The sequence below is a fragment of the Patiria miniata genome, unplaced genomic scaffold (assembly GCF_015706575.1).
Source record: "Patiria miniata isolate m_02_andy unplaced genomic scaffold, ASM1570657v1 HiC_scaffold_5, whole genome shotgun sequence".
Classification (NCBI taxonomy): Eukaryota; Metazoa; Echinodermata; class Asteroidea; order Valvatida; family Asterinidae; genus Patiria; species Patiria miniata.
In genome coordinates, this window is record NW_024037072.1 from 31,226,987 (window position 1) to 31,253,755 (window position 26,769).

General features: G+C 40.9%; 3 protein-coding genes across 8 annotated transcripts in view; all 3 read right to left on the reverse strand.

Annotated features, from left to right (window-relative positions):
- Positions 1 to 16,832, reverse strand: part of LOC119740437 — a 43,224-nt gene extending 26,392 nt beyond the window's left edge. Inside the window, exons 1-4 of one of the 3 annotated variants that reach the window (XM_038215752.1) lie at positions 16,652 to 16,832; positions 9,495 to 9,638; positions 6,305 to 6,459; positions 5,009 to 5,168 (exon numbers count right to left, since the gene is read on the reverse strand). In XM_038215752.1, coding sequence (XP_038071680.1) covers positions 5,009 to 5,168; positions 6,305 to 6,459; positions 9,495 to 9,569 — 390 coding nt within the window. In that variant the 5' untranslated portion in view covers positions 9,570 to 9,638; positions 16,652 to 16,832. Of the gene's footprint in view, positions 1 to 5,008; positions 5,169 to 6,298; positions 6,460 to 9,494; positions 9,639 to 16,590; positions 16,611 to 16,651 lie in introns of those variants that run through there. The other 2 variants (XM_038215750.1, XM_038215751.1) reach the window with 2 other exon arrangements.
- A 3,283-nt stretch (positions 16,833 to 20,115) lies between these two features.
- Positions 20,116 to 23,591, reverse strand: LOC119742002 (E3 ubiquitin-protein ligase TRIM71-like). The gene has a single exon (XM_038217997.1). It carries the CDS (start codon positions 22,584 to 22,586, stop codon positions 21,432 to 21,434), a length of 1,155 nt encoding a protein of 384 aa, XP_038073925.1. The 5' UTR covers positions 22,587 to 23,591; the 3' UTR covers positions 20,116 to 21,431.
- Positions 23,592 to 24,448: 857 nt separating this feature from the next.
- The window catches only part of LOC119741179, a 33,748-nt gene continuing 31,427 nt past the window's right edge, over positions 24,449 to 26,769 (reverse strand). For all 4 annotated transcript variants that reach the window (XM_038216887.1, XM_038216888.1, XM_038216886.1 and 1 more), the window contains one exon: positions 24,449 to 26,366. In XM_038216887.1, coding sequence (XP_038072815.1) covers positions 26,229 to 26,366 — 138 coding nt within the window. In that variant the 3' untranslated portion in view covers positions 24,449 to 26,228. The remainder of the gene's footprint in view (positions 26,367 to 26,769) is intronic.

The window sequence follows — 26,769 nt, forward strand, 5'->3', positions numbered from 1 at the left end:
AGTTGATTTTGGAGGATTGAGGATGAATGGTGTTTGAAGAGGAGGAGGAGTTTGGAGGATTGAGGCTCAAGCATTTTGAGAGGCAGGGATGTTGGAGGATTTTAAAGGACTGAGGCAGTGGGTATCCTTCATTTGAACATACGCGTTAGTTCAAGATTTTGGAGGATTGAGGATTGTTCCTAGCCATAAGGGCTTAAAAGGTTAGGTTCAACAGTAAGGAAAGATCCACTGATTATTGGAATCACAAAGTTAACTTTCGCTCACTCATGCTACATGTAAGCCTTTACAACTCACAGACTTCTAACTAACGCTAAAGCAAAGTTGTGCTTTGCTACCTCTAGTGAACGGGCCCTGGTTGGAATCCTTCTCATTCTAATCACTAGTGGAATAGACCAATCTACTAGAAGCACACACAATCACGGATCACTCGGAAGTATAAAGGCAGAATTCCTGTGCCAGCAACTATACAAAACAACTGCTCAATAACGATTCTTCTGAACAATGGCCTTATGACACGGTGATCGCATGCTTGGATTGGTGCATAATGACCATTTTATAAGGTCTGGTCCCACATCTGAAATTCCATCTTTCCCTTACCTTCGTTCCTTTGGACCTTTGAGATTTGTAAGATGAGTAATGACTCTTCCAGTTCCTCAGGGCCACCACTTCCACCCACAAAGCCTTGTTCTGCATCTCCAGAAACTGGCATTTTTCGGAGGCGTTTTTCAGGTTCTCTTGGAGTTCACCAATAGTGCAAGAGCAAGGGACACTGGAGCAGTGGATGCACGGCATTTTGTTCTTGCGGCGTTTGGATCGTCTACCGTGGGATAACAAGCTCAGGGCCGAGTCTTCGATGTCTTCCTCGCTGATGGACACCAGACTCTGCATGTTCACGTACGCTTGTCGGTCATCCTTCAGAAGAGCATGAATTAGACTGACGTATGAGTGGCTTTCGGGTAAATTAGGGTCAGCCTTTGGTTCTGACTTCAGGTCCAGATTTTCTTCCATCTCCCATTTACGTTTGTCTGATCAAGCTTCCCCAAGGGAGAACAAAGGCATAGCCGGAAATACTGGAAATAAGTGTGGCAAAAGCTCAATCTTCTGTCAGAGACCTGTAATGTAGGAGCTGGCACATCTAATTAGACTTAAACATATCGGTGCATTGTCGTGGTGGATGAAGGGGTTGTACATCAATCAAACAGGAATGAAGCTCTTCAAAACTGTGGAGTTTACACACACCAATTTCAAATCACAAGTACATGTAGTCTCCAGTTCATCATTTGAAACAATTTCAAAGATATGGTCCAAACTGTCCCACTGTAAACCATGCCACCCATATCATTCATACCATCCAATGCAACGCTGGCATCACACCTTCCATTCACTATCAGTACATGTACGGCACTTGAACCGATTCTCTGTCAAACATTACCAGAGTTGGTTAAAGTATTCATCACTCCGTGAGGTGCATTGTGATCACAACGTCACAATTGCAGTGATCAAGAAAATAAACTGTGCTAGTTGCAAGCAATTCCTGGTCAGAAACAGGTAGAGTCGATGCATGTAACAGTTTTGTCATGATCACCTACATACAAATGTAGATGCATCGAGTGAAACCTGAAACGCTCAACCCAAGGCAATAGACTAACCACTCATAAACAGTATTTGCAGAACATCACTACAGAAACACTCAAAAAGCCATGAAATTGTTGACGAATGAAACCACGCTGTTGAGATCCACCAATCACCAAGGTACTGATCCTCATGTAGCCTTGACGACTCCAGTACGCTGAACTTTACAATTTCCATAATTTGATAGCAAAACAAGCAGACGTCTACATCTCTGCGCGGAAATGTTTCCAACCGTTCGCCACTGGCACTTCACAATGTTTCATTTTTTTCGTCCACTTGTAGACTAATAATTTAAAACCATGAATATGTGCAGACTACTTCCTGATGAATCCAGAAGCATTGTTCAATTGATTCTGCAGAGGTTGTGCTGCCTTAACCACTAGAGTTTTGTAATGTACATGTAAACTTTACTGAGAAACTCTTGTTATTGTTCCTTTAAACATAGATCCCGGTACACACCTGGCATGCACTTTCGTACGCTTGTAAAGATATAGATTCCGGTATGCGTTTACATTGTTCTATACTCTGCCCATTCACTTTCAGTTAATGTATTTTTCTTTCCATCTCATAGGTCACAGCCACAGCTTCCTGACACTTGACACAAATCAGTTTGGGAACTTCCCCGCGAGAAAAAGGTGTTTTTAATCGGATGTTTTTTCAATACATAGAACCACAGACAGGTATTAAAAGGTTACATGTAGCTCTGCCTGTTTTGAAGTAATTTAAATGTCACTTAATTGTAATTTATTACTACACATAATAATAATAATAATAATAAACCATTCTTATAAAGCGCATTTTACACGGGGTCCCAATGCGCTGAACAATTAACAGAGGAAAACACTAACATTATATTTCATTTGCAGTGAACAGATGGGTTTTAAGATTAGCTTTGAAAACGTCCAGGGTTGGGGCTTCCTTGATGTGATTGGGTAGTTTGTTCCAGAGGGTTGGGGCTGCAGATGAAAACGCTCGCTGACCGTATGACCTTGTCGATGTTGAGGAGCAGGCGAGCAGGGATTGTGAGCTTGATCGAAGATTTCTACGGGGTTCATATTTATGGATTAATTGCTGGAGGTAAGTAGGGGCGAGACGATGGAGACATTGGTATGTTAGGAGAAGGGTTTTGTAGATTATCCTCCTCTTGACTGGGAGCCAGTGCAGATTACGGAGAATAGGTGATATGGGTTGATGGGGCTTCGAGAGGGTGACTAGTCTTGCAGCTGAGTTTTGGATTTATTTCCACTCCTTATAGCAAAACATTTGAGCATCCTGTCAATAAACTTCCACTTTCATATCCAGTTTCCTTGACATAATATATGACTGGGACTTTTTTACATGTACTTCCCCCCCACCCCGGATGGGATGCCAGTCTATCACAGGTAATCCCCCTCTAATCCTGTTCCCTGTACTCCTTGGATGGGAGGGCAAGATGGGTTAAAGGGAATGTACATCATTGGCTTTTGCTGTGATTTTCAGAAATGAACTATTTGAGGGGTTAGTATAATAGATCAAATATTGTTTAACTGACATGTTTGAAGTTTTGTGTTCGAAAATGCTTGAAAAACCAAGAAAAACAAAAATGTTAAGGTAGTCTGGTTCCCTGACTCCACTAAAGATAAAATGGATCAATTTATAGATGTCGGAAAATTGTAAGGTAAGGGAACCAGTCTAGCTGGCCTGCACCCGTTCATGAACATGTAACCAATAGCAAACAAATTTGGACTGAAAAAAATTGCAAATTTGGAGCAGTAGTTGAAAAATAGTTAGGTTTTTCCAACGGTGGTCGGCCGACCACCGTTGGAAATGAATACAAAAATACCATTTTCTCGATAATGACTTCACACCAGGTGCCATAATTTTACAGGATGCTTTAGACTGTCATTTACCAACATCCTAGTAAGGTATTTCGTAAAAACTTGGTAGTTTTATTTTTCGATGTTTGCAAATGTCGTTTATTCCCCTTAAGTGGCTTGCCCAAGGACACAACATATGGTCAGCACGTGAACTTGAACCCCAATCCCTGGAACATGAGTCACCCCTTAATGTTAATGACTTATAAATACTAGAGGACACTATTTGCAGACGTACAGTGTATGGATAACAGCTTTTAGGTCATTTTTTGCACTTTGGTACACTACTGGCTTTTAGCGTCACACTTTTTATGTGCGATTTTTTTGGGGGGGGGGGGGGTAGGGGAAGTAGAGATGGGACACTGCTCAAACCCAATGCCCATGATTTACTGTGGTCTGGAAGCCATGATTCCCTTGTCGGTCAGGTACAGAAAAGCCCATTCGTCTCATGAAACTAACGAAGAACAATTGCGTTATGTGTCCGGAAACTGGGCAACTGTTCCATAGTAAATAACAGTATAACAACCTCCTAAACAGCCGCACAAGTCCCGCAGTCACGTTACATTGTTTGGAAACATACTCTGACTGAACAAATAAACCAATGTCAAGGCCGGGTTTTGTTAATTTGTTTACACGACCGACGCAACTCAGTCATGAACACGAAGTTTACAAACGTTCGTAAAAAGTGCTTTGGTCATAACACTCGGAGACTGGACTTATTAACTACATGTACACTGTAACACGACATGAAACGAGTGAAGCCAGACCAATGTGTATGCTGACTGACACCTCGTCCCCGTTCCTTGCTCGCGTTGCTGCTGCAAGGTAACCATGTTTCACGTATGAGGTTATTTCGCACAGAATTCGGTTGCTACAAGTACAAGCTGAGCAAAAGCAAAATTTGATTTTTTGATGAAAAAAAGAAAATTGGACATCTAGGAGATATTTTAGATGTGTCGGGATGTCGGGAGTTTGATCTTCTGGGAGACTTCCGTAAAATCCCGGAGAGTTGGCACCTCTGGTTCTGGTTCTCTTATAAACCCCCTGTGAAATTAGTCTGTCTGGCTTGCTGTCATTTAGAGGACATCAAGAAATGTAGGTGATTTACAACACTCAGTCAATTGACTGATTATTGGAAATACAGTGTAATATAATGTAATCGTGTTTTGTGTTCAAAAGGTTGTGCATGGTTTTTCACTGTTTTCTCGAAAAGTGTAATATCCACTGAGCTGAAAGTTCAACAGGTTAGGTTCGGAACATTCTTCTTTGGATTTTGAGCAGTGAAACCAACAAAAGGCATGACAAGCAAGTGCTCCTATATGCCTTTAAAGAAACTGTAAAGTTTGCCTCTTGGAGCAGACCACAGACCCTCAAAGGACCAAGAGTCCCAAGCCAGGGACCACAAATCTCCTGACGTCAAAGTAAGAGACGAAAAAATCGCTGTTTCAAAACCCTTTTTGTTTACCAGCTTTCCATCTCAGAACACAAATAAATGGAATGGTGAGAAAAAAACAAAGACAAACCTCAAATGATCGAGGGAGACTTGATGAATCCCTCTTTCTATAAGAAGGGACCTGGGCATAGTGTGGGCTAGGCGTGGTAGACAAGGTGGATGCATTGTTGTTGGTAGCCGGGGAGAAGTTCCCGGATATCCTCAGATGTTGGTATCGGTCCGCTGGTGGTCTGTGAGAATGGGGTAGATGGGAGACCGGTATTTTTTTATGTTTTTTTTTCCAGAACGCCTCACAAGGTATGTCGAGGCTGTGTCGGAAATAGTGTTTAAAGGGAATATACATCATTTACTTTTGCTGTAATTTTCAGAAATGGATGGAATTGGGGGGTTGGAAATATATAGCAAATATAGTTACACTGACTTTTTTGAGGTTTTGGGTTCGAAAATGCTATAAAAACCAAGAAAAACGATCATTTTCCTGTAGTCTGGTTCCCTGACTCCATATAAGAAGAAACAGAGCAGTTTACATGCATTGGGGAATTGTAAGGTCAGGAAACCAGTCTCAAGCTGGCTCGTACCCGTTCATAGGTTTGTAATCGATTGCAAACAAGTGCGATGGTCAATTGGGGCCAGTATTTGAAAAAAAAGCCAGTTGTTTCCAACGCTGATCGGCCGATCAGCGTTGGAAATTGATACAAAAATACCACTTTTCTTGAAAATGGCAGTATACCAGGTGCCATGATTTTACAGGATGCTTTACACTGTCATTCACTAACAGTCCAGCAAGGTATTTCAAAATGATTTGGTAGTTTTATTTTTTGATGTTTGCAAATGTTGTATTTTCCCTTTAACCCAATACAGCTCCTAAAAGCTGATCCAATATTTTTTATTGGCCTGATGCGATACTGATATGGATATTTTTTTCGACATGATTGAAAATATGATTTCAACAATCTGAAAAGTTCTGAAAGGGTTAACAGACATTTACTGACAAGCAATGTACCGGTATGAATACTTACTACATGTACGTTAACAGCTAAGACCTTCTTTTTTCTTTTTTTTGTTCCTATTGAAATCTCAAACTCCATAGCGTTTCCCTTGTGGGGTAGATAGATTCCTAAAGACTTCCTTATGGGGTCTATTGCGTTTTCTACCCAATAAGGAACCCTGTACATGTACTCCTGGTTCCGGACAAAATCCAAAACAAAAGAGGCTGCATAATTTAATTCCATGCAGTTCAAGAAACTGCCATAAACTGTTGTAAAAATGTAGCCTCTTCTGCCCGAGGGTTCCTTAACTTGCAGTGCATTCTGTTATCTGTGTCACTCAGCCCTTACAAATGAAATGTACTTGGACTTACATGTATGACTGCTGCAACCTGTTATCTAGCAGACCTGCAGCTATTGGCAAACTAGCAGTCACGGCCAGGGGGGACTTGGGGGAACTGGCCTTGAATGGGGCCGGGGCTTTCTTGAGATCCGAGGCCACAAAATTCAGATCACTTGAGACACTGGACAGGGCCTGCAGTGGAAAGAAAACGAAGTACATGTTCAAAGATTATCAGATGCTGGAGTCAAAGTTCAATGGTTTTTCATGCATATGTTTGATCCCAAAATTTTCCAAAGTTTCTGAGAAACATATTTAAAGGGTAAATGCAATTTTTCTTAGGAACACGTTTCGTGCAACTTTCTACTCCTCTTAAATGTATGAAAACTATTTAACATCCCTTTTTGGTCAATTGTATTGAAAAGTATACTTTTTTAATAATTTAGAATTTTCCCACGCTTTTCAGGACAACGGAGGGGCTGTTGCTGTGATGTCATTTCAGGAAGAAACTTTTCAGTTAACGGGTTTCTGTTTGAATTGTCAACTCAAATTTGCTCATTGAAAACATTTGTGAGAAAGGTTTGCTCACTGGCTTACTGTCAGGTACTGACACAACAACAAATCACCAAAGAAAAGAAAGTTCATGACAGCAAAATATCCAAAATTCTAGCAACTTTCTGTGCTGAAATAGCTGTAATATTGAGGTTTGTGCCCAGAATGAATCACAGTTTTGCTCATGAATATGGAAATTGGCATTAGAATAACAAATGAGAAAGGCACAAATATATCCTTTAAAATGGCAAAACGAAAATTGAAAATTAGGTTAAATGGGACACAAAGGTGCATTTTCAAGGATTACATTACAATAATTACATTGCATGGGCCCTTTAAAGAAACTTTGCATCCCTTATACAAAAAAATATCAATACATGTAACTTGATTTGTAATAATGAATTCTTACTATTGTTAACTTATTGCGTGAGAACGACAGGATGTTCCTTTCAATTTTGTTTTCACTTGTCTGCATTTGAACTTTCATCAGACAAGTATACATGTACATCTGAAGAGAGTGAAACTATTGGTCATACGTCAGACATTATATTTAATTTCCAACCATTTATTGTGTTTGTTCAAACAAAAAATAATATGCTCAGTAAATTTTGATTGATTTCGACATTTTGAATTAGACATCGAAAAGTGATTCTGCTACATGTAGTTCACTTTCTAGCAGTTTCTGAAAGAAACCAGTTTTTTTTTTGATGCTCACTGTTATTAAATTTACAAAAGATTTGTAGATAGATGCAAGATCCTTCAAAATGTTAAGGTATGATTATTCACCAGTTAGTGAAATAACATCTATCATACAGATCTCTCTGAAGCATCTACGTACTTGCACTCTTAAAGATCAGTCACGTTGTGGCAAACATACGTTTCATCAATATCAGATTTTTTTCAATGATCGATATATCGGAATTTCAATATTGAGAAAATTTGATATATTTATAATCGCCCATGTTCAACATAAAGGCTGAAGACAACATTTGCTTTTCCTGCAATTTTCCGACTTAAATGGATTTGAAGTATTAGTATGTTATAGAAAATATTGTTAAACTGACTTGTTTCACGTTTTGGGCTTATACAATGTAGATGCTGGAAAAACCAAGAAAACCAATCATGTTCTTGTAGTCTGGCTCCCTGACCCCACTTAAGATGAAACGGAGCAATTTTAGACTTTGGGGAATTGTAAGGTCAGAGAATCAGTCTAGCAGGCTTGTACTCCTTCACAGGTGTGTAATTATTTGCAAAGAAAATGCGAAATAACTAAATATGAAAACTTAGAAGCAGTTTTTGAAAAAAGCCAGTTTTCTCCAACACTGGTCGGCCGACCAGCGTTGGAAAAATACAAGTTTTCTTGAAAGTTTTAGCACATCAAGAGCCACGATTTTACAGGATGCTTTGGACTATCATTCTCTAATAATATAGTAGGTATTTCGTGATAATTTGGTCATTTCGTTTTTTGATGTTTGCAAATGTTGTATCTTCCCTTTAAAATCAAGGAAGCCTGAAGGAATATGATGTACAGTATGTCCAGTTCAGTCACATGATTTTTCCCGCGCTGACAAAAAAACAGCGGACATCGACGGAACGCAACATAACAGCCAAATTTATAGAATCGTAGCTCAAAAACAATAACCTACATACATGTATACATACATGTTGGTTACAAAAATAAAATTCACCTGTCACAATTTCTGATATCTTCGGGTATTACCCCCCCCCCACCCCCCCCCCCCCCCCCACCCATTTTAAAAAATTAAATCAATGAATTGGGACACTTTGTTCTGAACACATCACTAAAAATGCAACACATGAGGTGTTAGATTCACAGTGCATTAACTGTGTTTGGGAATCCCCGCACAGTGCGAGTGGGCCTGATTTTCGTGGACTCTCGCAATACAGACGGAAAGTACCATTAAGACATTATTTCCTGTTTCCATGCAGTTTGATTGGTTAAAAAATAAACTTCGTGGGTAAGTTGCAATTCGATCGGCCATTTTTGTAAATGTCTAAATCAAATTTATGTAAACAATTAATGCCGCCTGTCTTTTAAATGGTTTCAAATATTTCAAACATATTTAACAAAGTAGGTGAGAGACAGAGTTTTTACAAACATTTTCTCCCTGAAGCATCCATGCATACGTTCAATGCTGTGGAAAACCAAAAAAGACCAAAAACCTATGATTTTTGGGGGGAGTGTGAGAGCCGAACCACGACGTACGCAAACAGGCCTTTTCTGTTTGCTGCCCTCATTGACCCAATTTTCCATTCTGAGCACTCTGGCTTTTAGCAGAGGGGCGGAGCAGCTTTAAACTTTTATTTTTTTTTTACAGCTGAAACTCCCCTTTAAATATGATGTTGTAAATTGTTTCAAATGAATAAAATCTTGAAAATTGGTCAATGTTTGCCACATAAAAGTGACTGATCTTTAACCAGTTCACATCAGATGACGTGTATATATGCAAAGGTTTTGCGGTTTTAGGAACGGATGACGGAAAAACACGCAACAAGCGAGGCCGGAAATAACTGTCGTCGACCCGCTCCCAGCGAGCGAGGCCAGAAATGTCAGGGTGTGCTACCCGCAGATGACGGCCTGAACCCATCTGGCATCGAGGTTCGTGAAAACAATCCCGCGCCTAAAGATACGAGAACTTGACAAAAATATGACTTACCTCAAAGTAGCTGTTTCTCCTCTGTCGGCCGGCTGGCATACATCCATTATCACTAGGTGCCAATAGAGCCATCATGAAAAAATATTAGCTCCAAAAACCTTGAGCAATGAAGGAATGACAGTCAAGCATTACTGTGGATCACACCTGGAAAAAAGAAATATCAAATAAAATAAATAAACAAAAGAGAACATAAAGCAAACAATGAATACAGGTACATTTTGAAGCACTTATTAAAAGTTGTTTAACAAGTACACATACAATGTGACTCAACAATGAAACAGCATAATAGCACAGCTCGGCTTCTAAAAATCCTGAGATTTTGTGCAGAACTTTATGAGCAAGTGGTCTAAATTTACTGTATGCAGAGGTCAGCGCCAGACTACACTGTGGGAACTGGGATGGCATGCAGCTGGGAGGGCATATGCAGCAAAACTGCATTCCATGTGAATAATATGCAGGTAGCCACATACAGTGTACAGTGTGTTAGCGTAAAATATGAACTGAGTGACTAGGAAATGCCAATATTGAGTTGATCGAGTGCATAGTCCCAAGAACACAATAGTACTCTACACTATGTAAAATGAAAGTCGGTGACTTTGCGACCACATCCCTGTTTGGTTAACTAAACACATTGAACCAAAAGTCTACTAATTTGAAGTTAAAGATTCAGTTCCTTTTAAATTCACTATACTGTCAGTACACATGTATTTAGCAGTCCTGTCCAGGGAGCCCTCTTGTTTTACACTGAAGAAATTGTACACATACTCCAGGATGTCAACTGATCATATTTTTGGCACAACAATTGATATAATTTGAATTTGAAAAGAAAGCCTCGTTAACCACTTCGGGATGGGATTATTTTTTTTCCAAAAATTTTGATTTTCAAAAGAGGCAAAATATGGCAGCCAACTTCTGACATACAGCCAAACACCACAAATGCTGATTCGCAAGAGTCATGTCAACAGTATTTGTATGATATTTCTTGCCGAAACCTCATATTTTTCAACACTCTGGGGTGTGCCCACGGAGCGTAAATCGTACAACAATCGGCCGTGCACAGCGACCAAGTTCAAAGTCAACACACGGTCCGCCTCCACAGACTTCACAGACTTTGTGTGTGTACTGTGTACAAAACAAACGAGGGATTAGCGTGTTTAGACGTCACCCGGCGAATCCAGGCACGCTTGACATTTTAACCCGTCAGCCATGCCTGTGTATAAAAACTGCCAGATCGTGTTAACACGTCATCTGACACAAACTGGTTAAGCAAACTTTATTCTTAAACCAATTTTGGAGATTATGTGTGTCTACATGAACTTGTTGCGGTGCACACTGGGCACAAATTATTGTAAGTGGAGCCCACAATTTTTCAGGTTCTGCAAAAAAGTTATGCATTTTCTCAGAAGGATCCCCGTTTCCCATTTTTCCTGAGTCTGTTTCTAGTGTTGCCACTTTGGGCATGATACTTGCCACACAGGTTAAGAGTTTATGACTTTGCGCTCCTGTGTCGGTGTTTTTGGTGGGTTTGTTCCACTAATACCGTACGTGCAGTAGAACAATGTTATGTACCGCTAGCTATTTACGGCCTGAAATCCCCGAAAAATATTATGTTTTGGATTGTTTACTTATCGTATTTCGAAGGTCTGGTTCAAAGGAAACAACCTAATGCCGTTCCCGACAAAAGACAGACAAAAAAAAAAATGGTTGTTTACATTTTGTGGCATACGCATACGTATTTCCACCCTTGTCCATTCAATGTACGATACATACATGTAATACACACAGCACCAATACACAAACCTTGTTTCTCGCACGTCCACAGAATGCGGTGCACTGTGCGGCAAGATTCACTCAACAGCTCAATTTTCGAGTCAAAATTTTGACCCCAAAATTTGTTCTAGCATGGTTCTTGCAAGAATAACACAAAAACACCCAGTTTTAAAAAGATGGTAGTTTGGATGGTTATATCCTTATTTTAAATACTCTTTCTGATTTGCTTTTTGAAGCCCAATTGGGCGCATTCCAGGATGAAATGTCCCTTTATCAGCACATTGTGGTTGCAACATGTACATAAATGCTGTCGACAAAAACTAAACTTTGATCTTCCTCTACATGACAGCCAGCCTATTTCTTTTAACCTGTGTACAGATAATTATGTAAATATGTTATTATCTCGTTATACAAATAAGTTAATGCTGGTATAGACTGGTGCAGTGGACGAAGGTGACAATTTTGTTTTTTTGTTGCAACAGCAAATTAGAAAGAGGATTGGGGTGGCTGTCCCTCCTACCCCCCGCCCCTTTACATCAGCCTAATCATTTTTAACATTAGTACTGGTAAAAAAAGCCAACTACAATATTGGAAACCTACTGTTCCCTGCTTAATAACCAGCTAGGCCCTTTTGGCTAGGAGCCATCCTTTATCCTGAAAAATCCTCCAATTGCTACCATGTAAAAAGTGAATTCAGCCTCAATCCTCCATAATGATCCTTTTTTTCTTGAATTTGTTCAGGGGAGGGGTGACCATTGCCTCAATCCTTCAAAATCCTCCAACAATCACCGTATTGGGTTGAGGTAGTGCCAACGACATTCAGGAGCAGTGCCGATGATATCGAGCATGAGGGCTTAACTGTCGATATACTGATATTGCTCGATTATTCGGTATTATTTTGATATCGATATCGCCGATAGCAATTTGTTAATTATATCGAAATATCAAAATTTTCGATATTGAGGAATGATATTGAAAATATCAAAAATGCCTCATATTATTGTCGAAATAAATGTCCCGTTTGTGCTTTCACTTTTTGTTTAACCCTTGCTGTATAATACAATAAAAGTCGGAGGCAACTTGTGCTTGTGACTCAAAATAAAAACAGTGCTGAATAAGGCCAAAAAAAAAAAGTCTCCGGTTTCTGGTATGGAGCTTGTCCAAAAAGTGGTGCGGCGACGCGCCTTTTTTTTTTTTTTACCTGACTTTTTTGCTTCAAATGTCGGCTGATGACTGCAAATGGTGCCCGACTAAACTTAGTGCAAATATATGGGAGTCCAGAGAGGCCACATAAAGCTTATTCTCGATCATAACCCCATCTAAAAACACGTTAAAATTGTGCAGCAGCAGGATTCCAGTCAAACCAGTGAGTTTGGCGGTTTTGAGACATCATCTTTTATTGAAAAAAAAACCTTTTTCATTTTGCCGACGCGCATGGCTACGGCGACGCGCGCGCATACCAGAAACCGGAGACCTTTTTTTTTTTGCCTAAGGGCTCAATGAACACAAATAACGCAGGGTAACATAGCTAACATGAAGTATAGATTTCAAATTCTGGCAACACTACTTTTCAGGGAAATTTGGCATGCATCGGTTTGACGAATATGTGTGGCTCTAATTCTAAATATAGAGTATATGGGACACATTTGATGGGGCAGGAGAGCTCCTGTTGGAAGTGTTTCACTGCAGTATAGGCCTACAATTGGGAGTCTGGTTGGCGTGGCGGTACTTTCCTCGCCTTCCACCGCTGTGACCCGGGTTCGAATCCCACCTGGGCCAACGTGTGGAATGTGGATTGGGTTTTCAGTCCCTGCCTGATTCCGTGGGTTTTCCTCAGAATATTCCCCTGGGCTTTTCCTCCCACCTCTAAAACTGTAACTTCTTCTCATTGTCTTCTCTCTACAGGTTTCTTCAGGCTTGGTAGCTACAGTGCCTAGGGCACTTTTGAGGAATCCTTGGTTTCATTACCAGAAATAAAATAATAATAATAAATACCTTGGAGAGTTGATGGTTTCTGATTGGTCGAGACTCGATCACGTGGCCGGGCATTAACGGTGATAATGACCGGCTTCAAAGAACAAGTGAATAAATGTTCCCTGAACCAGCATTGATCCAGCCCCATGGTCCCCATGGAAGGCAATGATTGGCCAAATTTACAACTGTCATACGGCAGCTTGTAACAATACACTGCACTGCACATGCGCTCAACCACCTTCGTGTGAGACTGATGCCAGGCGCGGTTCTAGAACCAATATTTTTTTTGGGGGGGCTAGCACGGTGGATCCCAAATTTTTTTCAGGAAGGCGTGCTGAAATGTTGATCGGTTATTTTTCCCAGACACTTTGGGGGGCTAATCAATAGGTGGGGGGGGGGGGGGGGGGGGGGGGGGGGGGGGGGGGGGGCTCATGCCATATTTTCAATGGGGGGGGGGGGGGGGGCTCATGCCATATTTTCAATGGGGAGCGCCAATAAAATCCTAAAATCATTCACAATATATTAACTAATGCACCCTTGACACGGCTATTTCTTCTTTAGAAGAAGACCGTTCGCATCACAATCCTTCTTTTTGCTAATGCAATTTTTTTTTTAAGGAATTTATTTTGGGGGGGGCTAGACAAAATTTTTGGGGGCTACAGACCCCCCCCCCCCCCCCCCCCCCCCCCCCCCCCCCCGTAGAACCGCGCCTGACTGACGCGCGTGTACGCAATACAGTCGCGATGGGGTGCGCGCGCGTAAGGAAGTTTTGAAACGACATCGTACAGCGGCAGTGCACTATACTGAGGATGTTACGACGAAAGCGTAGATCTACGATTTATTTTCTGTAAATACTTCGCCCATCGACATATTTACCTTTCCTAAACCAAGCATCTTTGTAATTCTGGACACAAGGAATGTGTACACGAAATTTCAGCTTCCTCCGTAAGGTAAAAATATGAAAACATTGTTGTAATTTGTTTGGCTACGGCAGCAGAAGTCGTACGCGTACGCAATGAAGACGTTGCAATTGTCCAGTGCAGCCTGGGCCCGGCTGTGGTGTATATAACAACGCTTATTGAAGAGACAGGGTACCACGCATCAGCTAAAATATGGCCCATGAACATGAACACAAAAAAGTCTGGTAATATTGCCGGAAAAAAAGTCACAAAATTGGAGCATTTTAACTGTTTATTTCGTTAAAAAGGTATTTATTAATGGGAATAACAGTGTGAGGATCCGGTCTTCACTGCGTGATAATGACCGGGTTTGGGGGTGACCGTTGTTAATGGACCTCGACTTTGTCTCGGTCCATTAACAGCGGTCACCCCCACACCCGGTCATTATCACGCAGTGAAGACCGGCTCCTCACACTGTTATTCCCTTAATAATAATCTGTGCGTTCATCATAGAATGGTAGAATTTGAAAAGTCTACCAGTCAGGTGTTAGACCAGCATATGAATGCAGAATTATAGTGATATCAGCCTGAGTAAAACTATAAAATAGTGTCTCGTCCAGGATCTTTTGGAAAAATGAAGGAGGCGGTCACGTTTTATTTTTTTTCTTATTTCCAAGATGGCAGATTTTCCATTATTGTGGATGGATTCCTCCATTTTCTCAACTCTTTTGCTGAAATTGTGTCCAAAGGTGCTGTTACCCTTCTACACAGAATTTTGTTGGAAACAAATAACAAGAAAATATATTGACAGTGTAAGCCATGTACTTTGCAAAATTGTGAATGTATCATTAAAAAAAAAAGGAAAAAAGGAGGCGAGCTGGAAAAAAATGAAGCAGGCGGGGACGAGAAACTGGTTTATTTTTTTACTTGGCCTTGCAGACATCAGACACTGAACGACCATTGACCATGTCTACCCATGTTTGAAAGTGTTGTAAACTGCTCAAAATTTGCGATTTTGGGTCTGAATTAATCCTCTGACTACATGAGCAGTAATACAGATAGACTTAGAAACCATTTCAGTTCATCATATAAGAGGAAATGCAATCCTTCCAAGCCACGCATTACGATTTACAAAGATGAAATAGTAATCTACTGAGTACTCAAAAAAGAACGATTTAATTAAAAACATGAAAGTAAAGAAAACATATTTTAAAAACCTTATTTTTTTGGCAGTGTTATTTTGCGGGAGACGGCAAACCTTTAGTAAACGTTAGTTTGCCGGATATGCACTGAACATGCGCAGTTACTGTTTTTTTGTACTTAAACATTTTCCGGTGACAAGTTTTAGTCTGGCTCCATGCCAAAATTATCGTTGTTACCTCGTATTCACAAGATGGGATTCAGACCATTTTATAATTTCGGACTTTATTTCCCTTTAAAAAAAAATCCTCCAGAGCCACAAATCTGAAAAAGAAAATGTAATACTCTGCAAAAAATGTTTGAGACATGTTAAAATAATAAAAGAAGAATATTCTTATTTATTTGGGGATGAGAAAAAAAACAACTTTAAAATGTGGTGCGGTCGGAATCGAACGCGAGTCATCCCGATACTAGACCCGTGAACGTGGCTTGTAAACTACGCCACGTTCACGGGTCTACCCGATACTAGAGCCTTTGCTTAAAACCATTACACCATTACATCCCTATTTTAAAGAGTACAGTGCCCTCTGTTGATATGGATTGCCGCCGGCAAACCTTTAGTAATCGTTAGTTTGCCGTCATTACCTCCGGCAAAATATCCACTATCTATTTTTTTTAATTGAGCTGCACGGCAGCGGTTTCGAACCCGGATCCCTGGCACAGTAGTCGAACGTGTAACCATGGAGGAAGGAACATATGTGGTGTAACCAATCGAGCCAACGAAGTGTTCTGGTTGGACGGGTAGTTGTGATAATAATAGATTTGCAATGATAATTTTGCAATACTGTAACAACATGAACGTTACCAGTTGAAAATCACATTACGACTGCCATAATGACAGCCACTACAAAAAAAGGGATTTATTATCAAACATGCCATATTCTTCCACCATGTCCATGTTCGTTGGAAATAAAATAGTATAGTAAATGTAAATTTAGGTTGAACAACAAATAAACTGTTTAATAGTAATTTAATTGCTATAACTCTTTTCTCTTACAAAATCACTCTCCACACGTACACCAGCACTTGTGCCAAAAACATCAAATTCACAATGTTACGAGACAAAGTTATTATAACTAGCTAGACAGTTCTAGACTAGGCTCTATGGTTCTCATGATTCTATGGCTTTAAACTTACCAGCTTTCACATGAAATAAAGTCACAGGATTTCGAAGAATCAATGATCAAATCAGAAAGTAGAAAGCCCCCTACCTGAATTAAATTGGCAAGAAAAGGAATTAGGAAGCAATTTACCTCTACTCCACAGTCAGTCAAACCTCATCCTAGAACGGTGCAGTGGAACAAAAGCACATACCTGCATCTTCTGAAGTCTAATTAGAAGCGTAACTTTAGTGTTGATTAGGACAATTTGTTCAGCTGTCTGTATGAATCACCACCACATGTACAGCTGACAAGCTCGGCAATGGGTGTTTAATAACTTCCTGGAAGTTCTTTTGAATTCGTTACGTGTGTGTGTGTGTCACGGTTCAACGCCTCCCATGCACGTATGCGTACGCGTACAAGTACACGGACGTACATTGTACACGTACACGGGTAATCGCTCTAGTTATTTTAAAGAGCGCCCCCAATTTCCTTACGATTGACCGTTTTTATATACCTCGGCTTCGTTGCAGCTTCGACTCATCCCTGCTTCCATGATCATTTTACATGTCCAAACTAAAGATGGGACCTTAAAATTCGGTTCCATTGTCAACAATTATTGTGGACCTGAAGCAGAGCAGAGAACTATAATGAGCCGGAGTCCCTCAAGCGAGCCACGGGCTTGAAATGTCCCGCAGCCACTGTCGATGCAGAAGAAGTCTCAAATGTGTTCGAAACTCTCATACACACATGTTGGAATTATTAAAACTTCACCTTTTTACCTTTTTTTTTGGGGGGGGGGGTCCAGTTTGGTGTTTTGGTTATAATTTGTGGTGTATGTGTCGGGGGGGGGGGGTGGGGTGGCTGGGCTGGTAGTCTGAGTATCACCCGTTGTCTAACGGATTGGGAGCTCTCTCCGACGTAACCAACGTCAGATATTATTATGTGAGCCGGCAGATTTTATGCGACCCCGCGCGCCAGCCAAAGGGGGAGTCGACTTCAGAAATTGTGGACTAAGCTGTTGATTGGTCAATTTGGCTGCCATTTTTGTGTAATACAACGTACAGCAGGTTTACCGAAGACCCGTTAGAAGGTGCCCGCTGAATGGTCAGAACCTGGAGGTCAAGACGCAGTCTTGTTTTGCATAATTAACCGCCGATGATCTGTTTGCATAATCATGTATTTCATGACTGCAATGTTGATGTTGATGATGACGGCGCAGCACTGAAACTAACACTGGCTGAATAAAGTTGTGCCTAATCACTTTTAAAAATAATTATAAACACTGCCATGTCATTGCATGCTGCCATACTCTGGGGGACACTGAACTCAAAATCCACTCCCCCCCCCCCCGTCATGTAGTTGTATACTCTGCATGCTCCGAGTGCAGTGGCGCACGGGGGACGGTAAAGTGTTTCCGCCGGTCATTTCGTGTCGTCGCCCGGTCTGGACAGTGTGTCTCGTGCGCACAAGATGTCTTTAAGTCGGGCGGGGCGGATGATGGGTTCGGGAGAATGGGGATATGAGCGCTAAAAAAGACGATATCACCATTAGTAGTTAGGTCTATTGCCAGAGGACTATGTCAATTTTTAAAGGTTAGAGTTCGGCTTGTTGGCCTAGGGGCCCGTAAGATTTTGACCCCCGTGGAATTCGAAGTTGTTTTCGGAATTGCGATGATTTTTGTCCGCGCTCATTTTGAGATTTTGCCATGACACAATAAAAGGGCTGACCTAAATTAATTAGTACTCGGTTCAAAGTATTAAGGGTGAGGTGTCGACCGGATATGCGTGACCCGTCACGCTGTTGTGGCGGATATGAGGGGCATATCCTCCTGACATTTTGCTTTTAAAGCTAGATTTTTTTCACCTGGCATTCGGAGCGTCTTTTAGGGACCACTGTCAGATTGTTTTAGGCCCCTTGGGCCGCCAAATAACGCCCACGACCTCCCGTCTCCCTCCCCCCTCAATACTCTCAAATATCGGATTGTCTTCTTTTTTTCTCCGGAAAATGTCTAGATCTGCCGGTGTTAATAGGGACTTCTTTGAACAACCCGAGGTTGATGGGTTACCCCCCCCCCCCCTCAACCCCATCTCATGAGGCTTGCCTGGATCCGACACTCAAGTTTGGCAAAGGGTTCTGATTCAGACCAAAATAACCACAGACATCATGGCTTCCAGCGTCTCTAAAACACGATGGAGCTGTAAGGGTTGCTGTTCGTCCCTAGAGAGAAAATATCAAGAATTGCAATTGGCGGCAACGTGTGGCAGTGAAACTGTTTCGTGAGTTCATGTGGTCATGGTCTGGAAACTCAACATTTGCGTAGCTTTGTCATGAACCAATCAGTTCAAACGGTTGAGTTTTCACAAGTAACTGTTGGTACCAGACAAGCCACGCCTATAATGAAGCTCGTCACATAGTTCACGAAATTCTTTCAATTAATGATTCAGACTGGCTATTTACTGGAAGTCCTTCCATGCAGCTGTGTGCACAATGGGCCAGATTCAGCTCATTCAGCCCTCGTCAGACGGGGACCAGCGAAAATTCACAAAAGGAAGTTGCCTTCACGTGGTTTTACCACAGGTATAGAGTCACACATGCGCAAACATTCAACAACAACAACAACGACAACAACGATAATAACGACAACAACGACAACAACGACAACAACAACAACGTAATGCCGTGTTGTACTGCTACACATATTGGGCGGCTTTCGTTTTATTGCAATTGACAACTTTGTACAATATTACTTGCATAATGATGAACACTTGAAAAATCACAAAACAGCCAGAGATTTTTGAATGGGAAAGTGAAGTTACGTTTAAGTTTTTGACGAATATGTGACTTGTATCTTCGACACCAAGGTGCATATAATATTACAGAGACTCCTTACATGTTTATTTTTAATGTGATTACATTTCATCTCGCGAACTCGGTTTAAAGCTGAATTAAATAATTAAAATGAAAATAAATAGCAATTATTCTACTTTACACAATTTACTGATTTTTGGAAAACAAGTTTATGAACAGCTGCCTGAATCATTATTATAATTACTTCGAAGAAGATACACCGACAAATTAATTGGTCAAATACACACAACTAAAACACTCATCGTAAATAAACTTTTGTCTCCACATGAAAATATCTAGGCTTATAATACAAAGGCCACTGTTATGTGTTTTTCTCCATTTTTTTTTTTTTTTAGAGTTTTCAAAAACGTGTCACTCGTTGAAACGAAAGCAAAGGACGATGTTTTTAGTGTAATCTCAGTGTTTTCAAACGACTCTTTCTTGTTGCTTGACTTTCCCTATAATTCTACCCTTTACGGAGGCGAGTCAAAAAGAAAGTGACCCGAATTAACGATTTTTTTTAAAGTAAGAAATTTCAAACACCAATAAAGTATATCTTAAACGAGCATGTTCTTCCACTCATCTGGTTTTACTAAAAGAACTTCCTGTCCATGGAATGCCATTGGAAGCTATTGTGCCGAGGAGGAGTTACAGATTACACACAAGCATTCAAATACAATGAGATTTTAATCATTTAAATCAAGACTGACCAGTATTTTTACCGTCAGAATTTGTGTTTTGAATATGAGGATCAGGAACAAGTCATCTATTTTTCCCCTGAAATATTAATGGCGACTTTGGTATGTTTTCCTTTGCAAGTTCTCCTCCATTAATCGAGGTGGGAAAACGTCCATGTTTCATTGTATATAATGGGTATCCATCAGTTCGTAGAATGGTAAATGATCAGTGGTGGAGAGCTTAATGTTTTGGTCTTAATATTAAAATAGACGTAACTTGGGATTCGGGTTTGCAAATTACGTGAAATTTTCACAGTTACTACTACTAGTCAATAACATGTACTTTATGCCTGCTTTTTTGTATGAAATTGAGTAAGCCAATTTTTTTAAATTCGGTCACTTTCTTTTTGACTCACCCTGTACAATCATTTTGAGTTATGGCGGACACGCCAGAAGGCCGTACATGTATTTAAGTGGATGAATTCGGGTAAATACCAAAGAGTTTACATTACCACATCCAAACAACGCTCTCGGGTTGTGTCCACCCTTATCTCAATCATATCTGATGCTGCTTAAATGCTCATTTTGGAATGTCAAGACAAATAAAAGCCAAAACGAAATATAGAACGAATATTATAAATTCACAAAAGTACAACAGGTTTTAATGTGTTAGCACTTTTGAAATACGTTATAAAACCTTTCACAGAAATTGCACAAAGCATGCGCGGTATTACAATTTGCTGTGTGGTGCCTTAGAAATTCTGCTACAATCTTTACCATTGTTTACCCATCTTCTGATGGGTGTTATCCAATTGTATAATGCCTTTCTTTGCAATATAAAAATGTTTTGTGCATCTTACGACTGTCAAAAGACAAGTTCCTATCCCAAGCCTGTATTACTAGATGGAGCAAATATATACGAAATCACCAGAAAGTACGTGAAATATAGACACTTATATAATTTTGATAAAAATCAATAATTCCAACATTTGATAAAAATCATATTCCAACACTGATTTAACTTGACTTTCAAAATACTGTTTAATTCCAGAATGACTTCAAATTAAGAGGTCGTATTCTCGTCAATTTTGGAATTTTGGTTGGGTTGCCCAAGTGCACCTCGTATTCGGTTTTTAAAGAAGGAAAACGCAGTACGAGCAAAATGATTTAAAATGCACAGAACGGTGCGGCATGTGCCACAGTCGTCCAATCCGTTAAAAAACCGATACTGGTACCTTTGAAGATTGAAGCATATATGGTAAAATCCGAGTCAATATGACTCAATGAAAAGCCAAGACGTCATTTTCAGATTCGGCACTAATGTGAGACTATTTGCTGGAGAAGCAAGGGTAATATTTTGAAGTCAATGAGCGATTGAAACATGCGGTCAATAAAATTATGTTTTTATAAGCCAAGGTGCAGACATAGGACCTATGAATGGAATGGAAATACAACACGTCCTTTGTTTTAATCCTCAATGTGACCAAGTTTATTCTCTATCACATTAGGCTCGGAGCTGGGAACGAAACGAAGCGAGCTCGTATCCATGGGCATGTTGCGGATACTCACACGGTCCAGTTGCTGTCGGCGGTTTATCAGCTGCGTTTTGGCGCGCAAAATGTCCACGTGGCTACCGTTGATCAGTGAGTTGTCTGCCAGGGAGCACATGTTGCGAATCATGTCCACAGCCCGTTGAAGACTGTCGATGTGGGCAGCCATCTCACTTTCTTTGTCTTCTTTCTTCTTGTGTAGCTCGGTGATGAGGCGGGCTTGCTCCTCCTGAATCAGGCGGATGTATTCTTTGGACGTGTTCTGGAGATCCTTCTGTGCACGATCCGTGCGACGTTGGAGATCCCTTGCAATCTGTACCGTGCATTCGATGGCCGTGGAGAAGACCCCAAGCTTCCTCTTGCAGTCAGACAAGATGGTCTTGATCTCCTCCCTTTGTCTCTCAGCAGCTTCATGGATGGTGGCCAGGCGGTGTGGGGAGCGCACGTGCTCGGTCCGGCTGCACGTGTCGCAGATCAGCAGGTCGCAAGCCTCGCAGTATGCCGTCACCTCGGCATTGGTGTGCTCGTTGCACTTGTAGACGGCACTGGAATCGCAGCCATTCTGCTCGGTGCTCGGGTCTCGGCTTGTACCCATCTGCTGGCCGGCCGCTAGCCAGGCGTGGATGTCCCGCATGACGTGGTGACGGAGGGCCTTCAACCGGCGGTGTGCAGCCACACACTCGGCGCACAGGAACTCACAGCAGTTGAGACAGCGCGAGGTGGCGTGAGCCGCGTTCTCATCATCGCAGTTGGAGCAGAGGAATGAAGTGTTGAAGTTCCCATCGGCAGTGATCTCACCGACTAAAGGTTTCTGCAGAGAGGTCACCAACTCCAAGAGATTGGCCAAAACGAAGTTGTTCTTGAGGTCCACCACCCCTTCCCCCGGTAGAACCGTCTCGCCGCGGCAGGTGGGACAAACCACGGTGTCGGTCCCGTTCGGGGCCATCTGATCCAGACAGTTTCGGCAGAAGGTGTGAAGGCATTGTAAGACCTTCGGATGCTTGAAGGTTTCTAGACAGATCTGGCACTCGAGAAAGTCTCCTATCTTCTCAAGCAGCGATGATGCGGCCATGATGTCAAAACACGTCCTCAGATTAACTGAACTGTAGCTCGTCAATAGTAGGCCTAAGCAAACTTCAGATCCTAAGTTCCTTCACAACAGTACTCCGCGTAGCTGAGAGTACACGTCCATATTATAATCCAGTTACAATGTAGGCCTATACCCTATTGCACTCTCCATATGTCAGTGCTTATACGTTAGGGATGCAGTTTGCAAGTGGCCTCTCCATCATCACACATGGGAAGCTAGGCCTGTGCAATAATCGCGATAGCAGAGTTCACCGGAGCGCGAGAGTCCTGTCTTCGCCTCAGGCTTTGGCCGTTAGATAACGTTAGACCATTAACCCGTTTATCCAATACCGCATCTCATCTCCCGTTGACAGTCCCCAGTCTGCATCCATTGATATCCGTCAACAAACCTTACGGTGTAAGAATCATACCATTTCAATATCGTGCAGTGACAACTGGGAGGACACCGTGTTAGAAATCTTCAGTCACAGTCATAAGGAGCTCATTATGAATGAGAATATTTCCTAATATCCACACGGGTGGGACGTGGATACGCCGATACAAAGAAACACACGTACACAAATTGCAGTCGTCACTGCACTGGCCCGCATCATTCACTCTCGTCTACCGTAGATAGCACAGTGTGTACGCGCAAAACGTATGTGTCTTCAATATCTGTGATGGAGGCACCAATTGTATGCTGATGCCTTATCGCGCGTGTTCAATGCCCAAGTCAAGACTCCTCGGTGTATGTACACGGCGTCAGTTTGTCCGATTTCACCCGCACAGGTCGCTCACCACACTCCATGCCAGTGTTTGAGTGTTGTTAACCCCACTGTGAATCATCGTCGTTTCGCGCTTTGCATGCACACAGGAGGTCATCGACAGAGCACAGCGTATCTCGAGGTGATGGATAAAACATGCAGCATTCATTGCCAGCCCTCGGGGGCGCCAGCGACGAAAACCGCTGGCGCGCGAAAATGCCAACCTGCAATGTCGCATGCGCGTGAGACCTTATCCCAGTCTCGGCAGTCAATTCGACATTCGTATTAGCACATTGACGTCACTTCAATATCTTCCGCTGTTTACATCGTACGCTTTATTAGACGCTGTTTAAGATTTTCTCCATTTTAATGTTGAGATTCTAGTCTTTTCTCTATTTTGAGTGGGCGTATCAACGTCTGGGAATTGACCGTTCTACAAGGAATAGCTCCTCCGCAATTTTAACCCATTATAACACTTATAGTTGTTTTACTTCATAACAAGTTTGTCGGTAATTCATGTAGAACCGGTCAGCAAATTAAGTTTAGGGGAAAAAATGTGATCGTACTCGGCCTACAAACCTATACTAAAATTTGTATCCTTGAGGAGACATCGCTGTTCTCGTGTACAAAATCGTGAGGGTCGAAGGCTATTCTCAAAATGCTCCTATTTTAACCAGATTTACTTTCCTGGGTTGAAATGCCAACCAAATATCCCTCACATAAAATACTATAATTTGCGACGGATAAGCATGCCTTGGAAATTCCGGGTTTTTTTTTTTTTTAGTGCAATCCAAATATCTATTTCGTGAAATCCTTGTAGAGACCTATTCACCTTTAGAAATTGCCTTGTGGAGACCTTTACAATCTTTTGTTCCGTTTTATACCCATTTTTCGAAACAATACCGCGGTATCTGATGCAATAATATATATTGAAAAAACGGCTTTACTCAAAATTTGATGCCCCCATTTCCGTGTGGAAATTTTTTTCAGTCTGGGCATTATACAATGTTGGTCTCTGCCGCCCTGCAAACGTGTACTTGTTTTTTTTAATGTCACACATCATTAGGTAGAACAAAATAAAGTGAACTACAAAAAACATTTTAATTTTTGTTTCAGTACAACGTACTTGGTGCCATTTTATTATTCAAAAGTGGATACAAAAATATGAGTTTTATGAATATGAATAAAAACTAGTCTTGTTTACAAAATTCTTATTGGTTCAAACCAGTATAAACTCATTACATAGTTTGCTCAGTCGCTCTTAGGAAAGACATGATTCAAAATATAGCGTAATTCTATAAAAAGCCTTACTTGAATACAGGAATTTGGAATAAGAAGGGAGGGGGGTAGGGTTTAAAAATCTTAAAAGTTGGTATATACGTGTTTTGGGTGTGGCACCCCGAAAAATAAATTTTCAAATTAAATTGATAATTTCTAGCATCTCAGTTGAAATCGCGTACTGATGTGACTGCATTTCAAACAATACAGTCACATCGGTACGTGATTTCAATAAACTTGTTGAACCATGGAACAGTGGTTAGAGTGGTTTTTTTTTTTAGCATGTGTTCTTTACTAGCGCTTTTCTTCAAAATGGTACAATGGATATACATGAAACTTTCCCCAAAATGTGTCCAAAACACCAGCCTATAACATATCTCATTTGCATTTGTTCTGATAATTGCAACATATTTTAAAAATATTTTCTTTTATTTGGGTCCAGATCATTTTGACTTGCCCTGTACATGGGAATCCACAAGTGACAGTCGGTGAGTGAGTCGGTCAGGTACTCGGAGACTAGCAAAAATCAAATTCAAATTTAAATTTAAGAAAAAACCCCCAAACAATTCACCATTAATACAAACAGTATTCCGTTTTTTGCCCCAGTTTTTATAGATTCTCGAATATACAACATGAACAATTTAATCATAAACTGCAAGATATGAATTTGCGACTATATCAGAATTCCTTTGATTGGAAATTAAGTTTTAATGACAAAATGATCATAATGATATAAGGATACTCATGACTAAAAGGAGTATTTTACAGGCTAAAAACAAAATCAAATAAATAAAAAAGGGAAGCAGACAAGTGTCACTTTCCACCAACGTTTAAGTTCAAAAAGAGAATTGATTCAAGTGGGATTTGAACCTTGACCTCGAGAATACTGAGAATAGATTTAAAAACATTCAGTACATGTTATCATAAAAAAAACATGATACATAGTGAAAATGGCAAGTTAAAAACTCAAACAAGTTTGTACAAAATATTTACAACAAAATATACAGAAATATTGGGAAGTGATTTTGTGCCATATAATAAACTGGAAGTTGTTCGAACAAAAAAGGTCCAAATAATGAGATCACAAACTAAATGCTAATAAATAAAGTCATGACACAACAAATTTTAAATGCATGTTCAAAAGGTCTTTAGCTAAGATACAGAGATTTATGTTGAAGTCATAGACATAGGTGGGAAGTCAAAGGTGGGAAGTCAAAGGTATGAGACACCATTTGCCATCTCTTTTATTGTATCATCGAACTGATTACTTCAAACCTGTCACAGGATGCGTAGCCCCCATGCTCTCACGCATCTTGCTCGGAGTGGCTCAATCAAATTTTCTTGAGGCTCATGTCATCTCTTTTCAATACAGGGACGATTCCCTGTGCCATCTTGTTTTGTTCTACAGTCACACTAGGTACTTCAAACCATCAACTGTGCCTCTTGTAGGATGCGTAACCGAGGCCCAATCGGCACACCAATGCTCTCAACCAAATTTCTTGAGGCTCTTTTGGAAGTTTAAGAGGATGCCTCATGTCATCTCTTTTCAATACAGGGACAATTCCCTGTGTCACCTTGTTTAATCTACAGTCACACTTCGTACTTCAAACCATCAACTGTGCCTCTTGTAGGATGCGTAACCGGGGCCCAGTCGGCACCCCAATACTCTCCAGTCTCTCCTCGCTCAGGTAGGGTAGCTCCACCATACCGATGCCTTCCCTCTCAAACAATGACACATATTTCTGAAAAGTAATATTGAAACAATACTTTGTTATCAAAAAGAATGATGTGTTGATTAACACAAAATGCCCTGCTGAACAAATATTAAATCTCATGACTGTGCTTTGCTGTATGTGTGCAGTGCGAACACAAGCTTCAATTCATAACTCAAGGGTACCCCAAAACCAACCCTACAAGTTTGAAGTTGATATGACAATAAAACTTGAGATATCTGGCGGAAACTGTTTCTACTGCTTGAACCATAATGACCTTGACATTTAACCTACGGGGTCCAAAACCAATAGGCTTCTGAAGGACTCCAAATACCTAGTTTGAAGTCGATATGCTAAAAAATTCTTGAGATATCCTGATGAAACCATTTCTATTGTTTGAATAATGATGACCTTGACCTTTGATGTATGGGTA